The following is a 17798-nucleotide window of genomic DNA, read 5'->3' on the forward strand; positions in this document are numbered from 1 at the left end:
TATTTTTCGCTTTGGGCATCAAGCATTTACCATAATGACCTACACACACACACACTGAGAAAAGAAATGTTTTGTTTGGCATAGTTTTCCAGAAAATTTCATTTGAATTCCAAAGTTGGCACCTGTCTGGGATTGTTTGTGTCAAGTAATGTAGAGAGTTGGAACTTCTTGTTTCGGATACCTGTTTCGTTTTTACCTTCTTTAACTCTCACGTCATCATCATCTCACAAGCTCTTCGCATTATTTTCATGCCTGCTCTTCCGCCTCCTTTTCTTCCGCCGTCTTTCTTTGTCCTTTCTCCCGCTGCTCGGAAATCTGCAAGGCTTGCTCATCGGCGCCAGCCTCTGTTAATCCCCTCCCAAAGCACCTTAGCAACGCTCGGAATTTAGAGATGCTAAAAAAAAAAGAGGGGAAAAAAAACACACACCACCACGACAACTGTTCTTAACGCTGGGCCTGTATTGGCACGAGTGGCCACATCTTGAGATGTGTGTGTTTTCCATAAGTAGTTGAGAACAATCTGGAAGGCTGTGATAACCAAGGATCTCTCAAGTGCATGTGTGTGTGTGTGTAATGGGTACGCATGTCTGTGCCATATGATGCCAACAAGCTGGTAATCCCAACATGTAGTCACCTGAGATGCTTCATTATCTTGTCCCCCAACACCCGTTGAGTAGACACCCCGACCGGACTCGCCTCATGAGAGCACCTGTGTAAAACATCACCAGGAGTTATTAAATGTAGCATGTCATCATGCAACATAAGTTTAATATTTGCAAATATTTAAAAAAAAAAATCTCTTCACCTCCTATTTTTTGTGGAATTGAAAGGTTATCAATGTCAATTAAATGGAGATTTTCACTCCCCTCCATTGAAATGAAAAGGAAGTTGGTTAATTCATTCCAGCCCTACTCCAAAAAATTCTCGATTATTTTTTTAGAAAGAATTTAAAATTGCAATACCCAATATAATGCAAACCGCTTACAAATCGCTCAGACTTGAATTTGTGACGTGAAACTGTGAGTCATTATTGAAGTACACAAAATGACTGATGACAACACACGTCGTTGAGGAATAATAAAATGCGTCAGTTTATTTTGGGAGGAACTGCTAAGCGTTTCCGAATCAGGATTACTTGTTGTTATTTTCAGAGATGACGACTGCTCAAAAATAACTTATGGCCAATCAAAGCAGCTCCTTTCCTTCCCGTTAAATGTAGTATGCTTAGGGTTAGGGTTAGACTTTTGCTATTATTTCAATTTGGAGTACATCCACTAAATATTTGTGTAATATAAATGCAGATTTTATATATTAGCGTTTCGCTAACATAACCTGTTTTTGTTTTTCTTCTCAAGTTTTTTTTGCAGGGAAGGGAATAAGTAAATAATTGGTATACTAATGTGACATTTTTGTGCGAAAATGGTCTTGACCACATCAACATATTGTTGTAAAGGTGTAAATAAACGAAAACATCAAAAGGTTTTTCCGTCATCTACAAAGTCTGCTAAGTGAAGATTCCTGGAAATCCTACCAAATTCTCACAAGAACAAGCACCGCAGCGGCATCATTTTTAATCCAAACCAAATTCTCTGTAGAGCAAGGTAAAATTGCAAGTACCAATTATTGTGTCAGCCGTTCCATTTGCTGCCTTCTTACATTAGCAGCGGCCCCATGCTACCCTCCCTTTTCTTTCACTACTCACAAAAATCAATTACTTTGGGGCTACAGTAAATAATTGAGGTCACACTTATGGCCTTGGACTTTATACAGTGGAAAGTAGCTAAGAAAAATACAAAAAATATTAAAACGCAAATAGGTCACCAAAGCAACTGTCATCATCAAGATTCACATGTAGAGGTATGTTCTGTTAAATTCTCATGAATTTAAAAAAAGATTTTGAAATAAAAATGGATTTCTATTAATTGAGCAGGTATCACAAGATACAAACAAAAACAGTTTTTAAAACACATTCAACTAATCCATTCAGTACAATTAAATTGGTGTGAAAATGCAAATGGAATAAAATAATGCTTCCTCGTCGGCCATTTTGATGTCGGTCATTGGTCACACGCTACGACAAGGAATTTCCTACCGAGCAATCCTGTAAAGTTGAATAACAAAAGCGTCTTATTTAGAGTAGTAGGTCAAATTCGCTGTAACAATTGTACAGCACATGTAAACATTTGCTTGGGCAGCAGATGAGTTTGACCTCTGACAAACGCAAGCGGCGGATCTTTGAGCGGGTCAAACGGCTCATGAAACACACTCGGGACGGCGCGAATATTCATTACAGGAATTTTGATGGCGTCTAGAGACGTGGAAATACAGCCAGTTCTTGGAAAACATGCCAAGAGAGGGACTAAGAGTATTAAGACCGAGGAGCTGGCTCCAGTGGAATGAAATGATGGAGGAGGGGAGGGGGGGGGGGGGGGGGGGGGATTTTGGAGACACTACTGTTGTTGTTATTTATCATGCTGCATGCTTTTGCCGAGATGAGTGGGAATGAGGATTGTTTGCACCATCAGGTATGCCAAATCAAATAAATCCAAAACTGGAAAGATGAGAACCAGAACTGACATCTTCCCACATCATCTCCATGGTCAAACATGTGTGCCATGATGAATGATTTAGACATGGTTGTTTTTTGGAGGGTCACAAACAAATTGAGTAAATACAGAGACTCTCTGAGACCACCACCATGCTTTACGTCGTTTTTGTTTGATTTTTGATCATGAGCAGTGTTGTGTTTGCACCAAGTCCCTTTGGAATGACAAAATTAACTTATTTTATTAGAAATTCTTCTGTAACTTTTTCTTATATCATTTAGAGGGATCCTTCTGATGCTGTGAAAGCTCTGTGTGGACCATGTGAGCCACAGCATCCAATTAGAAGAGGGTGTGTGCATTTATGCAACTACATTGCCGCCGTTGTTCGGTTGTGCTAAAAAAAAAAACTAGCTGTAGAGGCAATACAGTACAACCAACTTCCAAATTTTTAACTCAAACTAGGCTGTTTTTAAACCTAGCATTTTTAAAGGGTGAAGTCACAATAATATTTTGAAATTATTTCTTTGTCTCATTTTTTCATATTACAACTACACTGCATTTGCACAGGGGTGTGCAGACTTTTTATATCACTGTATTTATTCTTTACAGTGGTCAGCCTCCATTTTGCACTTAACAAGTAAGTTGAAAATTGACCTTCAGAGCGTTTTTCTTGGTTAAGTAACTCGTTTTTACACATATTCGTTAATGCCTTTGAACATGTATGAAAGCTATGACGTCACAAAACTGCTCCACTTATTCTACCAGTATTTGGCTTTTAAAAACATGTTTTTACACTTGGTCTCTAATTCAAAATGGTCTGTATTGTGATTTGAATCACTTCTGTGTTCTGCTTTTGTCATTGAAAATAAACGATATTTTGCTAAAAGCAATGCTTCCATATTTTTGTGGCTACAAAGATGCACACTTGCACACACACTCACACAAAACATCAACGGCGACTGGATTCGAAAACACAATGTCGTAACATTTATCTAATCATTAGAGGGGAATCACACAGGGTTCATCCAGCTCAATAGCTAATAGCGGGTGGGTTATCAATGAAATTATAAATGGATCAAATGTTAACGGTCTGATAGGCGACAAGCATCTAAAACAGCAGCAGGAGCAAATAGAGTAGAACCATTAGGAACCATTGACTAGTTCCTCACACATCCTTCACTTTGCTTCCTATCTCACTTCTCACCTCACCCCTTTGGGGTCAGAGGTCAACCAGCTCAAAGTGCTATCAGCGCGTGGCAGGTTGCAGCGGGCATTGTAAAAGAAAAAACAAAAAAAAAAAAAGGAGAGGGGTGGGGATGTTTCTTATCAGAACTTTTTTTGACCCCTCATTAACCTTTGCTGTGGCTTTGAGAGTGATCGCCTGTCAGGAGGGAGGAAAAATCCTTTACAGCATCCGGTGGCTTCCCTACGTGTGCACTAGTGATACGCTCACGTTCGACGATCTGTCTCCTAAAGGTAAGCCAGAGTGTTAGCAGATTACTGCTTAAAAAAACATTTTGATCAATAAAGCTTGGCCTGCCTATGAAATGATAGTATAGTGTCCAATAATTCTTAATATTTTCTGTCAAAAACTTGTTTTTGTCAAAAATGAGATGAGATTTGAGAAATCAGCACATTAGCTCTCATATAAATGTAGATTTTGGGAAAAAAAAAAATCTGAGATATGAAAATAAATGTTGAAAATTCTCCACTCACCTCAGGAAACATCTTACTTAATGATGTCATTTTTTTTTTCTCTTTAAAACAAAACCTCCAAAGACTCCAGTCTTCATCGGTGTCATCAATATAAACACAGAGGATCATCCTGCAATGGAGATGAGTAATTAATTGGGTTTAATTTAAATTCTTACGGCACTTCAGATGTATTTCATATACTTTCCCTCGGAGAATACGTTTTTGACCTTGTTCGAGTTGAAAAGAATGTCTATTCTTCTTTATGCAGAGGTATTTCAGATGCCATTATCCTCGTTCGTGGACACGTCTGCTCTTTATGACTCATGATTCAGCTAACAATTTTTTTTTTAATGCAATTACGGTACTTAAAAGTCTTATACGGTGACTTAGGAGTATATTTTTATTCTGTGACCAAATTGCTAACTCCATTTGCTTTTACTCATTGCTAGACCTCATGAAGTACTAGCAGGAAGGAGTTGAGCTGCAGGCCAGGAGAAGATGGGCAGGCATTTCCAACCCCTGTAGATGTCTGATTAGTGCTCTGGTGGACTCTGACTTGTGTGTGTCCTCTGTCTCCATCTTTCTTCAATTCTCAACATTTTTTTGTAACTTAGAAGGTGATTGAATAAGCCTTCTGTTTATCTCATCCATTATCGCCCAATCAGATCCACTTGACTCGTGGCACCATTGGCATGCAAACACCGAGATGAGATCTCAGCTGATTTCCAAAGAAGTCAGGACTCTGATTGGACTAATTATACCAGTGTTGCACATCATCTCACCAGTATTCCGCTACAATATTTTTCATTACCTCCACTGACTTTTGCACACAACGGCTGTCTGTCGTACATTGTCCTGCTCTGTGCTCCTTTTTTCAGGTTTGTGCCGCACAGCTGTCGATTTATTTTTTTTGATCAGTATAAATGTGCAGCAAAAATCAAAGCTATCAATAATTTGTGCTGCTTTTTCATGTTCTTGATGCATGATGCTGACATGTTCTGCGGTATTTTGCATAGATGATGCCTTTTGTCATTCTGTCACTTTTTTCAGGTGGGCATGCTTCTTCACACGTGTTTCTTTTTTTTTTTTTTTTTACTAGCATTGAACATGATGGAATAAGTTCACCAATTAACTGAGAGCAGCCTCAACTGTCTTTTTTTTTTATTGTATTACCTTGTAGGGCTTCCCATGATGAGGATATTGATCATAAGCACATAAGAAATTTGCGGGAAATCTGCAAATAGTAGAAAAATGATACACTTGAAGCAGCACCCAAAATTATTCCTGGATAAGATTTTATGGTCAAGATGAAAATGTGTAAGCTATTTTACTGATCTCAAAACATGGTATGTTGACATTTTAGACTCGATAGGTTTTTTTGATTCATTTTTGTTGTCTCTGCAAAAGTGGAATGGCAAGCATGTTTGTCAAAAGAAGTTATTCCCTTCAGGTTTGGCTATGGCTCTGACCTTGCAGTTAAAAAAAAAAGTATAATTTGCATTTGGGATCACGAATACCTGTTAGAACTTTCATTTTTTAAATACCATTGAACTCATTTTTTAATAACCATTGACTGCTAAAATGACCGTTAGCAGGATTACACACACGCGCACACACAAACATTCCTGTGGGAAACTTTTAAGGGGTGCTGGGGCCAAAGAACAAATACATTAAATCTTTCTTTAAAAGTAGGAGGGTAACTAATAAAATAAGATTTACTTCAGATTTACTATTGTCAAAATGTTCGTTTGGGGTGATTTACCGCATGAAGACTCTGGTAAGTAGATAAAGACTGAGAATTCTTGGAAAAAAAACGAGTTCTTGGAAATTTAGACACAAATGCAGTTGTGTTGTTTTCGAATAAAAGCCAGATTGAGCCTCTTATTTTAAAACGTCTCTAATTAGCTTCAAATAAAGTTCATATGGAGCATGCTTTCCTGACATTTTTCAAATCCCATTTACAGCACAAGCCATGCTTGGCATACAACCTTCACAGCTCAGATACCAATGTGTCAGTCAGAAGAAAGGTATAATATATATTTTTACAAGGCATTTAAAAAAAAAAACAATGGAACACAGTGAAGATGGAGAAAATAAATAACAAAAAAAATGGACACCCGTCCAAAACTGACAAAACTAGTCAGGGAGGCTTTGAAGCGGCCAACAGCAGCATTGAAGGAGCTGCAGGAATTTCTGCCAAGTGCTGGCTGATCATGCTTTGGACCCGTTTGGAATTGAGGTGTTCATCAAGATAGAAGAAATTCTAAACAGCGTCATTGTCAGCATGAATGTTAGAGAAATAAAAATAACAAAATCCGACAAGTACAGCGCAATTATTTAGGTTTGATCAGTAGCATGTGTGTCCTCACTCCCTTTTCATTAAAAAAAAAAATCCGTGAAAAGAACGCTATATATATAAAAAAATGAATGAAGAGAAATTAGTAACTAGTTTTCAAAGTCCTGCAACTATTTTAATGGCAAATACGCCACTGTGTGTTTCACTTAGCCAACTCAATGCCCTCACCAGCCATTCAGGAACTTCACCGCCCATAACTGGTTTCTGGTGAATTTATCATTCATCCGTTTTCTACAGTGCCTTTTCTCCTTCGGGTTGAGGGTGAGCCTCAGCTTGAGGCGAGAGGTGGGGCACGACTGTATTTGGTGACACGCAAACTTTTCACACCAACTTCTCCAAAAGCATTTTCTCCGAACCTTCTTTTCTCTTCCTTCCTCCTGCGGAGGTTTTGTGTGGTCTGAGCACTGTCTTGCACGGAGGGGGTCACCACCGGAGCCTCTCTCACACCTGCACTGTTTATAACCCCTACAAGAAATCTACTGGGGCTTGTAATCTCTATTGTGGGAGCCATTGAGTGGAAAAACTTCCCAACCTCACACTGCCCTGGCCTCGCTTAAAAAACAGGGGCCGAGGGTGTCTCAGTGTGGGGCTGCCAAATTCCAACAGTGATGCTCCACAATCACTCTCAAGCAGGAGGAATGGAACGTCTACATTCAAGACTGCGGGCTGACAACATTTTTATCTTGTGTTTGTGTGACCTTTTAAAAAAAAATAGATATATTATAGATGGTGCGCTCCCTGACTCGTCACTTCTTGATATCTGGATAAGACGACATGCAAGAAATTGCAAGTGACATAGAAAAAAAAAAACATTGTTTGAGGGCAAAAGTTGCCAAATAAAGCAATTCCCAGCAAACTTTTATTTATTATGACGCTCTTCCACGTCGGTGCGGCGTTTGGGTGCTCTCGCCGCGCTCAGATAGCGCAGCAGCACCGCGGGATTAAGAGGCAGCAAGATTGTTAAACATGTCAACGTGTAATTGCACGATAAGGCCCCTTCGGAGGCATTCACTGGCCCAGTTGCTTTCTCTATTCCGCGCTAATCTCGCCCGCCACATTCGCTCTGTGCAATCTGTCTCCATAATCTTCTGTGACAGAGCAGTGCAGGCTGCTGCCTGTTTTTCACCCCCCCTTCTCTTTTTTTAGGGAAAAGGGGGAGGCGGAGACGTGCAGAAAATATGCAGAGGCGTGATAAAGTGACGCTAATTATCCCCATTTAGGACATGGCAGTGCAAGGGATCGGGGCTTTAAGCAAACGGGAGCCCTAGCAGGGAATATATCAGTGGCCTGCATGCATACAAGATAAGAGTGGCGCACATTTGCAGAGATTTATTGGGAATGGTCAACGTTCAAAACACATACATATGCTTCCCCCTGCCTTGAGGTGTCACTTACGCGGGTTAAACGTGCTTTGTATGCCACCGTTACGAAAAAGATGCTCCGAATATTTGCTTCTTTTTTTTTTTTTCAATCCACACCAGGTTCAACGACATTTTCTTACACATATGCGAGGCCTCGCAGGACGCTTCAGTCTTGATCATCAAGTGTGAAACAACCAATGATGGATTTCACATTAATTGATTTTTTTTTTTAAAATGCATAAGTAGGCATAAAGTTACCCTCATTAGTCTTCAGGCAATTAAAAAAACGAGGCATGTAAATGTCAAAACCAGCTGCAGGCCTGTCAGAAAAATAATGACGCAATGCACTCAGTTTTCATTATGAAAAAATATAGAAAATGATTATCTAATTGGCATGAGCGTCTATTAATATCTGGGGAAAATTTGAAATAAAAGCCAAATTGTCATCTACGTCTCGATAGAAATTGATAGTCAATCACCCAGCATGCAAGACTTTTCCCGCCTTTAAAAGTTGGCCCAGTTGAAATTAATCATATTTGAAATACCATAATTATTACCTATGTCACTTGCACATTGAGTTTATAATTACGACAGTGTTGGGATCAAATTGAAATAGACTAAACGGAACAAAGCATGTTTAGCTGCAAATTTATTGTTTGGTTTTTCTTTCAATGTAAAATAGTCCTTTTTTAAAAACACCATGATGCAATTGATCGTCTATTTTAGGGCACTATTCATGGACCCTTTAAATAAAATCAAACATTTACATTCTTATTCTAGGTTAATATAACAAATATTTGGCCTAAAGGTTTGAACGTTTTTTGAAATTTATAGTCAAGAGCAATAGTGGAAAAAAAAAAACCTAAAACAAACAAACAAAAAACTTAAAGGCCAGTTTGAATAAATTGCCAGGCAAGACAATAAAAAATAAAGTGACTTACCCCCGCTAAAGTAAAAAAATAATAATAACAGAAACTTATCTAATACCGTCAATAACATTAACAGGTGGTTTGTCATATGAGGCCTTAATGATATTATTTATTGAGGACCCTGCAAGAAAAAGTGAGTACAATAATTTTGGCCTATTTGCACTGACAAGGAAGCAAGATAGAATGAAATAAATAATTCTTATAATTTAAATGCCGCAAAATAAAAGTTGGCTATCACAAAACATTTTAAAAATATAAATATTTTTTTCAGATGGAGCAATTAATTTTCGGAACGAGCAATTAATGCCATTGAAAACCTCGTGGCATCCATGGCTTAAATTTTTAAAACATTTGAAACATTTTCAGATTCAAACAGTCATTTTTCGTAATAATTCAAAGCAACATTTTGTGAAATTTATTCCATTTTTTATCATTGCAGTAGTCAGGGCTTTTCACTAGCAGAAAAGCACATAAATTACAACAGCACGTTGCCAAGTCATCCTTCTTTGAAATATTAAAATTATTCACAATTGTACAATAATAAGAATGGAGAGTGTTACAACAATAAAACGAGGGGTTGGAACACAAACGCTTTAAATATTAAAACGGGGAATTTTTTGTACCCATTTCTTTTAAAGCACTTTTTGTATTATTGTAATAACATTTTTAATAACTTACAGTAAAAGGAAAAAATCGGGGGAGCCTAAGGTGCACCAGGTGTAAATTAGACTGGAAACGATGATATAATACCATGATAACCCAAAAAATCAGCAGTTTTATGCCCCCTCCTCGAGAAAAAAAAAAAAAGAAGCGCCTTCATTTACACGTGATAAACATTCTGTACAAAATACAGGTAGTTCTTGCAAGGTAGGGGGCTAGAAAAGAGGTAAATATTTGGTTATGTGTTCCTTTGCACTTCCAATGATTGGGTTCGAAGTGGATTAGATGTGTGTGAGCGGGACCGTCCCGTTTACCCCGGCCGCGGCGCTCTGGTAATGCGCCGGCAAAGCGTGCAGCCGGCTCTGCATGGCGGGGTCCGCCGGCTCCCCAGTGGGCAAGTACATGCTTATCATCTCCCTTAAGTCACCGGGACAGGGGCCCCGCGCGTGGGGGCCTCCGCTGACCGGCGGGCTCACGCTGGGCTCCGATTTGACAAGCGAGCCCAGCGTGCCAAGTGTACCCATGGAGGAGGAGGCAGCGGCGGCGGCGGCTGCTGCGGCGGCGGCGGCGGAGGAGGACGACGAAGAGGAGGAGGAGGAGGAAGAAGAAGACACGCCGGAGCCTTGGTGCTGCGTGTAGCTGAGGGCGCCGTAACCGGACGGGGAGGCGCTCATGTAGCTCTGCGAGTTCGAGATGGGGCTGTACTGGAGCGTGCTCATGTCATAGCGGTGCACGGGTTGCGGGTTGTGCGCGTGGTGGTGATGGTGGTGCGCGTGGTGGGCGTGCGGGTGCGCGTGGTGGTGGTGGTGGTTGAGGTGATGCGCGCCCCCGCCCGGGTGCTGGCCGAAGGCGAGGTGCGCCTCCTGCATCATGGCAGCGGCCGCCGCGGCAGCAGCCACCTGGCCCGGGTAGGCGCCGTTGGCCCAGCCGTTCATGTGCGCGTAGCCGGAACCCGCGGATCCTCCGTGGGACGCACCCGGGCTCTCCAGCCTCTGGGCCGCCGAGGAGGACGCCATGCCGACACCCAAACCCACTCCTGCGCCGCCGGCTCCGGAGAGAAGACCGCCGGCCAGCGAGTACTTGTCCTTCTTGAGGAGCGTCTTGGTCTTCCGCCTGGGCCGGTACTTGTAATCCGGGTGCTCCTTCATGTGCATGGCCCGCAGCCTCTTGGCCTCGTCGATGAAGGGCCGCTTCTCCGCCTCGGACATCACCTTCCACTCGGCCCCCAGTCTCTTGCTGATCTCGGAGTTGTGCATTTTGGGGTTCTCCTGCGCCATCTTCCTACGCTGGCCGCGGGACCACACCATGAATGCGTTCATGGGCCTCTTCACCCGCTCCTGGCTCGCCTTGGAGCCCGTGTTGGGCCCCGTTTGCCCCCCGGCCGTGTTGGTTTGGGGGCCGGGGGAGTGGAGGTCGGTCTCCATCATCATGCTATACATTCGAGCGGCGTGTTTGGAAAAACTTCAGCAGCGAGAAAAAGCAAATTCAAAACAAGTTGGGTTACCAGATTGGCTGCAAGAGTCTTTAAAGCGCGCCAAAGCATAAGCAATATTCCCACAAGGGCTCTCCAAGCCGTCGCCCTGCTGCCTGCCTCACATCCGCTGTGACAGAATGCACACTGGAGCCACTCGGAGTTGACAAGTTGCTTGCAGCGGCGGCCATGTGACGCGCGCACTGACAGCACTTAAATGAGGCGCGGGCAGCCAATGAGGAGCAAGCTGGCGGCCTCATTTGCATAAATTGGGTCAGCTGACTCCAGAAGCACAACACAAGTGGAATGAAGTAGAAGGGGGGTGTCGGTCGGTCCCACAAATAACATAAGGAATTAAACATTTCCAATGACTGCGCATGGTGACGAATCAAGTAAACAGCAGCAACTACAACAATAATCAACTTTGGGTTCACTCCACTCTTAAGTAAGTGTTTTGTTTTTGTTTGGTCGAATTAGAATTGTTTTGGAACGTCTATTTGGCATTTTGGAATTGAACTCATTGCAATATGGTTGTCATACACCAGAAAGTACACTTGAAATCAAATTGTGTTTGTTTTCAGAGATTTCACAAAAATGCACAATTGAAATTGCCATTTTTATACATGCACCTTAATTTTAGGGGGAGGGAGAGCTTAAAGCAAGTTCCTGAATGAGTCTCAAGTATTTTGGTTTCTTTTTAAGAATGATCCAAACTATTGATTTTAACCATTTTTTTTCCATCTGTATTTTTTTATATCCATCCATTTCCTAAACTGCTTCCTCTCACAAGGGTCACAGGTTAGTATCTTTTATTTTTTATTCTTACAGTATTTTAATGTAATTTAAATTTTAATTTTTTGATTGTATTAGGATCCCATTGGCCTTCATTTGTAGGTAAAATGGTAGGGGGTAGCTAGCTAGCTAGCTAGCTGGACAGACAGACAGACAGACAGACAGACAGACAGACAGACAGACAGACAGACAGACAGACAGACAGACAGACAGACAGACAGACATTTGGCAGTGCCAGCAAAATACCAACAAAATAATTAATATTAACTTTAGATTTGATTTGTCAATTGTATCCGGGCAGTGGCCATGCAATAAACCTTAGTGAGCAAACTCTCCAAATGTTTTTGAGCTCCTGGAAATGAAGTCACGCTACATAAAACAAGCACTTGCATTTTTTAAATTGTAAATGCCTTTTTTTTTTTAATCCAAACTTCTTAAATTAAAACAGTCTGCAGATACTGAGAGTGTATTCCACAGGTAAATCCTTTAAAAACATGTCAGTCTATTTAAGGGTATACAAAAAGTGTATAAGTTAGCAGCGTATGGACACGAACAGAACACTGCATGAGGTGCTGGACGGGGACAAGTGTCACTGCCCACTGCATTGTTGGTTGTGTACTTTTCTAAAGACAAGCGACTGATGACCTTTGCACTATTCCAATCTACTAATCCCTAGAAGTGACTCCATTGAGTCCAATTAACCCACTATTTTGAAATAAATAAGAAAACAAGTCTTGTCTTGACACTAACCACTTAACCACTATACAGTCATTTGAGATGATCTTAATATTTACTCCTATATGTCACACGATGAAAGGGGTCATGCAATCTACATGGACAGGAGAAAAACAAAAATCTCGACCAGTTTATGATGGGCAAAGCGTTAATAGAAGGCACTCAGTACTTTTGGAATGTCAGTGTTATAATTAGATGTTCTGTATAGCTATACCAGAGAATTATACTAAAACATATTTATGGATCAAATTACACTGGTATTTAAAAATAAATAACATTTCAATTTCGGTGTAACATAATAAATCTTTAGATGAGTCCACAAACAAATGTACACGTAAATAAAAGAATCCGAGAGTGATATCTCTCTGTATGACAAATGACAACTGTTGAGGATTGGACACAATGCTGGGATTGAACCTTTATGATTGATGACAAAAGCACCCTGGGGGCAACCTTTACTCCATGCTGTCATGGCTGTGTTGCTTACAACGTAAAACACACACACGCACTTAAGGAGTGATCTAACTTTGCCCCGAAACAACATTTAAGCTAAGTTAAAGCATCACAGGACGGCAACCATAAATCTTCCTGACATGTTGGAGGAGTCAAAAATTTAAACACAACGTTAATAAAAATACCAATTTCGCGTGATTAGTACAAAAATATATAAAAAGCATCCCCTGACACACAACGCAGCCAAAAAAAAGCAAATAAAACGCTGGTTTCTGCGCGCCAATTCCTCCGCGCGTATGCGTAAAAGTCATTTTACGCGCAACACGGGTAGCGGCAAAATCCGAAACGAGGACGCCTTTTTTTCCCCCCTACTTACGCGTCTATCCGCACGTCCACTTCCCTCCATTGCAGACAAAGCGGGTAGATTTCCTCAAATCTAAATGTGGCACCCTTCCCCAAAAATAAAGCGGCACGATACGCGCATGCACGGCCGCAATCGACAAGCTCGAGCGGTGCCAGGGGCATCCGAGCTCCCGCTCCCCCGTACAACAGCACCGCGCCACTGTGGGCCAGAGAAGAGAAGAATGACAGTTTTACAAGCATACACGCGCACGCACACACACACACATCCACACGTACAAAAAAGACTATTCCAAGTTATTGTTGCTCTCTGGGGGGGAAAAAGGGAGGGGGGGGGGGTCGCTGCTAACATGACGGTGGCGGGGTGGGTGGGTTCTTTTTTTTGTGTGTTTGGTACAGAACAATAGCAAACACGTATTCTAATAAATAGAGCGATTGCGGCTCTCCAGGATGATTGGGCTCGAGCTGCACTGGTTGTGAAAGGCAGCTGTGCCGCATTTGAGAAGCCGGGAAAAACTTGATGAGCAGCCCCCCCTCAATATCCACCTCCATGACGGCATGAGAAAAAAGTGTGGGGGGTCTTGGATGGGCTACCCCTCCTAACCCATCCCCAAAAACGACAATGATCCAGGAGGCATTCCTATCAATCCTTATCTAGTCCAAATTCCGTTTACATGGCACAGCTTGCAAACATGTGCTTGTGACAGCCTCACGTGCTGCTAAGTGCTTCACGACCCTCTTGCATGTGGAGACACCATGCAGGATAGAAAGAATCCAAGTCACCATGGATTGCTGTCGGTCTTTTAATACACTTTCAGGTCAAACTGTTTAAAATCTTTTTTGCTCAATGAAATTAGAGGAGAAAGTTGAACAATATTTGTTCATCCTCTGAATTATATGGGCGTAACCATAGTAACGATACCTAATAGGAAATATTTGAAGTCATGTTTTAACATTATTAATGGTCACTGAGAAGTTCATACAATTTAAATAAAGCAAAATTACTCAGCCTGTAATATGGTTAAAAAGAAGGCGAAAGTGAAAATGTTATTTAGTCATATTAGGGGTATCGCAGAATTGTTGATGTGTGCATTTTACCATGATAAGTGTATAAAAATCCAATAAAACTATTTCCATCTAAGAACTTTGGATAGATCTTTTTTAAATGGCAAAACACATTTACCTTATTAACTCTAAAGGTAATGGCAACTATAGGTCAAACACAACAAGCCAAAAGTTTGAGAATATCCATTTTTTTTGTCTCTTTTAAACAAAATTGAAAGTCAACCAGTTCAAGTCCAATGAATAATTTGAAATGGTACAAAAGTACAGTGGTGGTGACCCAAAACAATTCAGAAGTGGAGAAAAGGTACAATGTTCAGATTAAATCTAATCAATCTGTTTTGGGACGAGCTGGGCAAAAGCAAGCAACCTACAAGTGTCAAACATTCAAAGAATATTTGATTTCCAATGTAGAATACATTTTAAACTGCATGAATTTCATTTTTTTTTTAAACAGAAACATTGGGTAGTTATAAAAGTGAATGCAATCCTATCTTAAATTTCATTTTCCGTTTGTTACATCTGAAAAATGATATCTACACCTACCCTCATCAGGATGTACAATAAAAATAAATCCTCATCACCCAATTTTAATGTAACCATTATAAAATATAAGAATGACCTCTCCGATACTTTGATAAATCACATTTATCGTGATGTCACAGGGGTCTTAGCAGCTCTGTAACTTCCTGCTATGTTGCACCTTCTATTGGAGTTCCTTTAATGCTCTCTGAACTGAGGTCTCTCACAATTTGCAAATGTCTCATCAATTTCATGTCAAGTTCAAACCCAAGTTTTCCATTACTAATAGCCCTAATGGCAATAATTCAATGATCGCAGCAATCGATTTTTTTATGACAAGCAATAACACTTTGAATACTTGATTGTAAAGAGTTCCCGACATAATGAAATGCAGCAACCCCCCTAATAGACAATATTAAACGAAAACGTGTTTTGGATCATATTTCCCGCAGTTGTGAAGAGTTCAATCTAAATGCGGAGAAGGGATGTCACCACATCTTATTTACAATCATCGTATTTACGCGATGGATGACAGGCGGGCGCCCGGACTCGGCACGCTCATGCAGACGCAAACCTCAAACCGCCGAGGTGCACCTGCCTTCCGCATGGCATTATAACGTGCCATTCAAATCCGGGCCACTCTTGTCTACGAGCAATTTGTTCTTTTGTCGTTTCCGTGCGCTCTATTTTCATCTGGTACGAGGGCCTGATGGAGTGGTGAGTCAAAGGCAGGATGACATGACGACGATGACGGCCAAGAAGAAGTGAGTGGGAACACAAAGAGGGAGGGAGAGAGATGACGAGGGAGGCCAATGTCAATCCGGCGGCAAACAGCAGTGGATAATCATGGTCTTTAGGAAAACACTGTGTCCATAATGCTATTACCCAGGATTACCTACTCCAGCAGTGCGGGCGAGACTCTCTCCACAATGTGCCACAGACCTTTCAGATAATCATCTTATCACTGCTGACAAACCCACAAGAAAAATCTCATTATTATTCCAAAAAAGGAGGGGCTGCGCAGTATGTTTGGATGAAGACGTAAATAGGACCAAACTAGGGACCTCGCAGGAGGAATGTCCTCCAAGTTGTACTCTTTGGAATTCCGCAGAAAAATTCCATGCAAAAACATCAGAGTACCTCACATCCGATTGATTAACTCGCCATGTTCCACTTTCTGTTTGGGCTTTTTCAATACTTTTATTCTAATTATTATTTTAATTAATTATTTTATTTGCACTGTTTTACAATTAATTGGAAAAGTGATATCGTTCTAGAGCTTAGCTCAAATTCGTACTTTTGTCTTTGTCAGCGTACTGCAGATGGACCTTAGTTCAGTGAGCATCAAAGGATTCACCGGATGTTAGTACTTTTTTTTTTTTTTTTGCAATACTGATTTCTGATGAAGGAGCAGACTCAACAAGGGGCATTAAGAAAAATAGATAAACAGGAAGTTATATGACATCACAGTAAGAGCCCGCAAGAGCAAATTGAAAAGAAAACCTTGACAAAATGGGTATTCCACAAAAGGTAAGGTTCGATATTAAGCTAGGGTTCGATATATGTATAACTAACCCTCTGAAGTGGAATGTGTGGAAAATACACTTCTGAAGTTGTGAGAGATAAGAGGTCCTTCCGAACCTCGTTTTGTTTTTTTCAAAAGTAGCATCAGCAGGTGCAAGTCTCTTTTATGACATTTGGGAATTTGGCAGACCACACAATGTTGAGCACTCTGGTGGACCAAAGCCATGTTCTTTTACAAACCTTAACAGTTGGGCAACAGAAATCTTTAGATTAGCTAAAAGCAGGTCTAAGTTGCAGCGCAGGTGGAATAAAGCTATGGATGGCTATGGTGGACGTGTTGTCACACACAGATGAGCACATTGATGAAAATACCGAACTGAAGAAACCTCCACCCATGCACACAGGTAGACCGTGCGCTATGCTAGATTTGCACTGGGCATGAAAATAGAATCCTCAGTGTTAAAAAAATTCACTTCCTGGAAGGCGTCACACCAGCAAATAGTCCTTTTTGCTTTATTCTACAATGATTCTCCACTTTGACCATTTAAAAAAAAAAAATCTATATATGGGCACGCTAGCTCCTCTTCCAACCAGACAATTAGAGCCGCGATTTTATGGAGTGTCTTTGGTTATCAATTAGCCATTTAGCATTACTTCCCCAATTGGTCAGTAACAGGCAGGAGCTGCAACTGGTAGGTGCTAATAGCGTCTCCACGGTGATGGAAGGTGGGAGGGCGGCGAAGGAGGAGAGGGGTGCAAGACAGTTCGCTAACACATCTCTAATTAGAGCTCACACTAAGTCATTACCGATGTAATAGGGTGTAACACTAATGGCTATCAGGCCAAACCCCAGCAAACAGCACAGGAGGGGGGAGGAGGGCGGGAGTCTTTTAAAGTGAAAGAAAAATGTATGAGAGAAGCGGAGATGGACTGGGGAAGGGAAAAAAGGGTGAAGCATTTTGAATCCACTATTAAGAACAACAGTCAGACAAGGTCAGAGCCCATTAGTGCTCACTCTATACTGATGCCGCCCTAAAAAAAATCTCTCACCGTTTTTCAGGATCCATAAGTTCAGGGGTAAAATATAAAATGAGGGTATGAGATTCCAGATAGTGAGGTTGAGTTGAGGTACCAAAGGCGGTGGTGCAAATTAACCACTTAGGCACTTGCACTGTTTTTGTAGCACCGACGTCCTCAGCCCATTTGGTGAAAAAACACTTTTGTGCTTTTTGCACCTTTTGGCCAATAAATTGCTGTGTAGCTATAAAAACATAGACAGGGAAGCTACAAAGTATACATGAAGCACAGGTTTTTGTGGGATAAAAACTATGT

At 41.1% G+C, this 17798-nt stretch overlaps 1 protein-coding gene and 1 long non-coding RNA gene across 2 annotated transcripts in view; both read right to left on the reverse strand.

Moving 5' to 3' along the window:
• Positions 1 to 439: 439 nt before the first annotated feature.
• The window catches only part of LOC125973483 (uncharacterized), a 61138-nt gene continuing 43779 nt past the window's right edge, over positions 440 to 17798 (reverse strand). Inside the window, exons 3-4 of the long non-coding RNA XR_007483164.2 lie at positions 4263 to 4371; positions 440 to 709 (exon numbers count right to left, since the gene is read on the reverse strand). This is a non-coding gene — a long non-coding RNA (uncharacterized lncRNA). The remainder of the gene's footprint in view (positions 710 to 4262; positions 4372 to 17798) is intronic.
• sox1a (SRY-box transcription factor 1a) lies at positions 8045 to 13655 on the reverse strand. The gene has a single exon (XM_049727669.2). It carries the CDS (start codon positions 10984 to 10986, stop codon positions 9829 to 9831), a length of 1158 nt encoding a protein of 385 aa, XP_049583626.1. The 5' UTR covers positions 10987 to 13655; the 3' UTR covers positions 8045 to 9828.

The sequence above is a fragment of the Syngnathus scovelli genome, chromosome 8 (assembly GCF_024217435.2).
Source record: "Syngnathus scovelli strain Florida chromosome 8, RoL_Ssco_1.2, whole genome shotgun sequence".
Classification (NCBI taxonomy): Eukaryota; Metazoa; Chordata; class Actinopteri; order Syngnathiformes; family Syngnathidae; genus Syngnathus; species Syngnathus scovelli.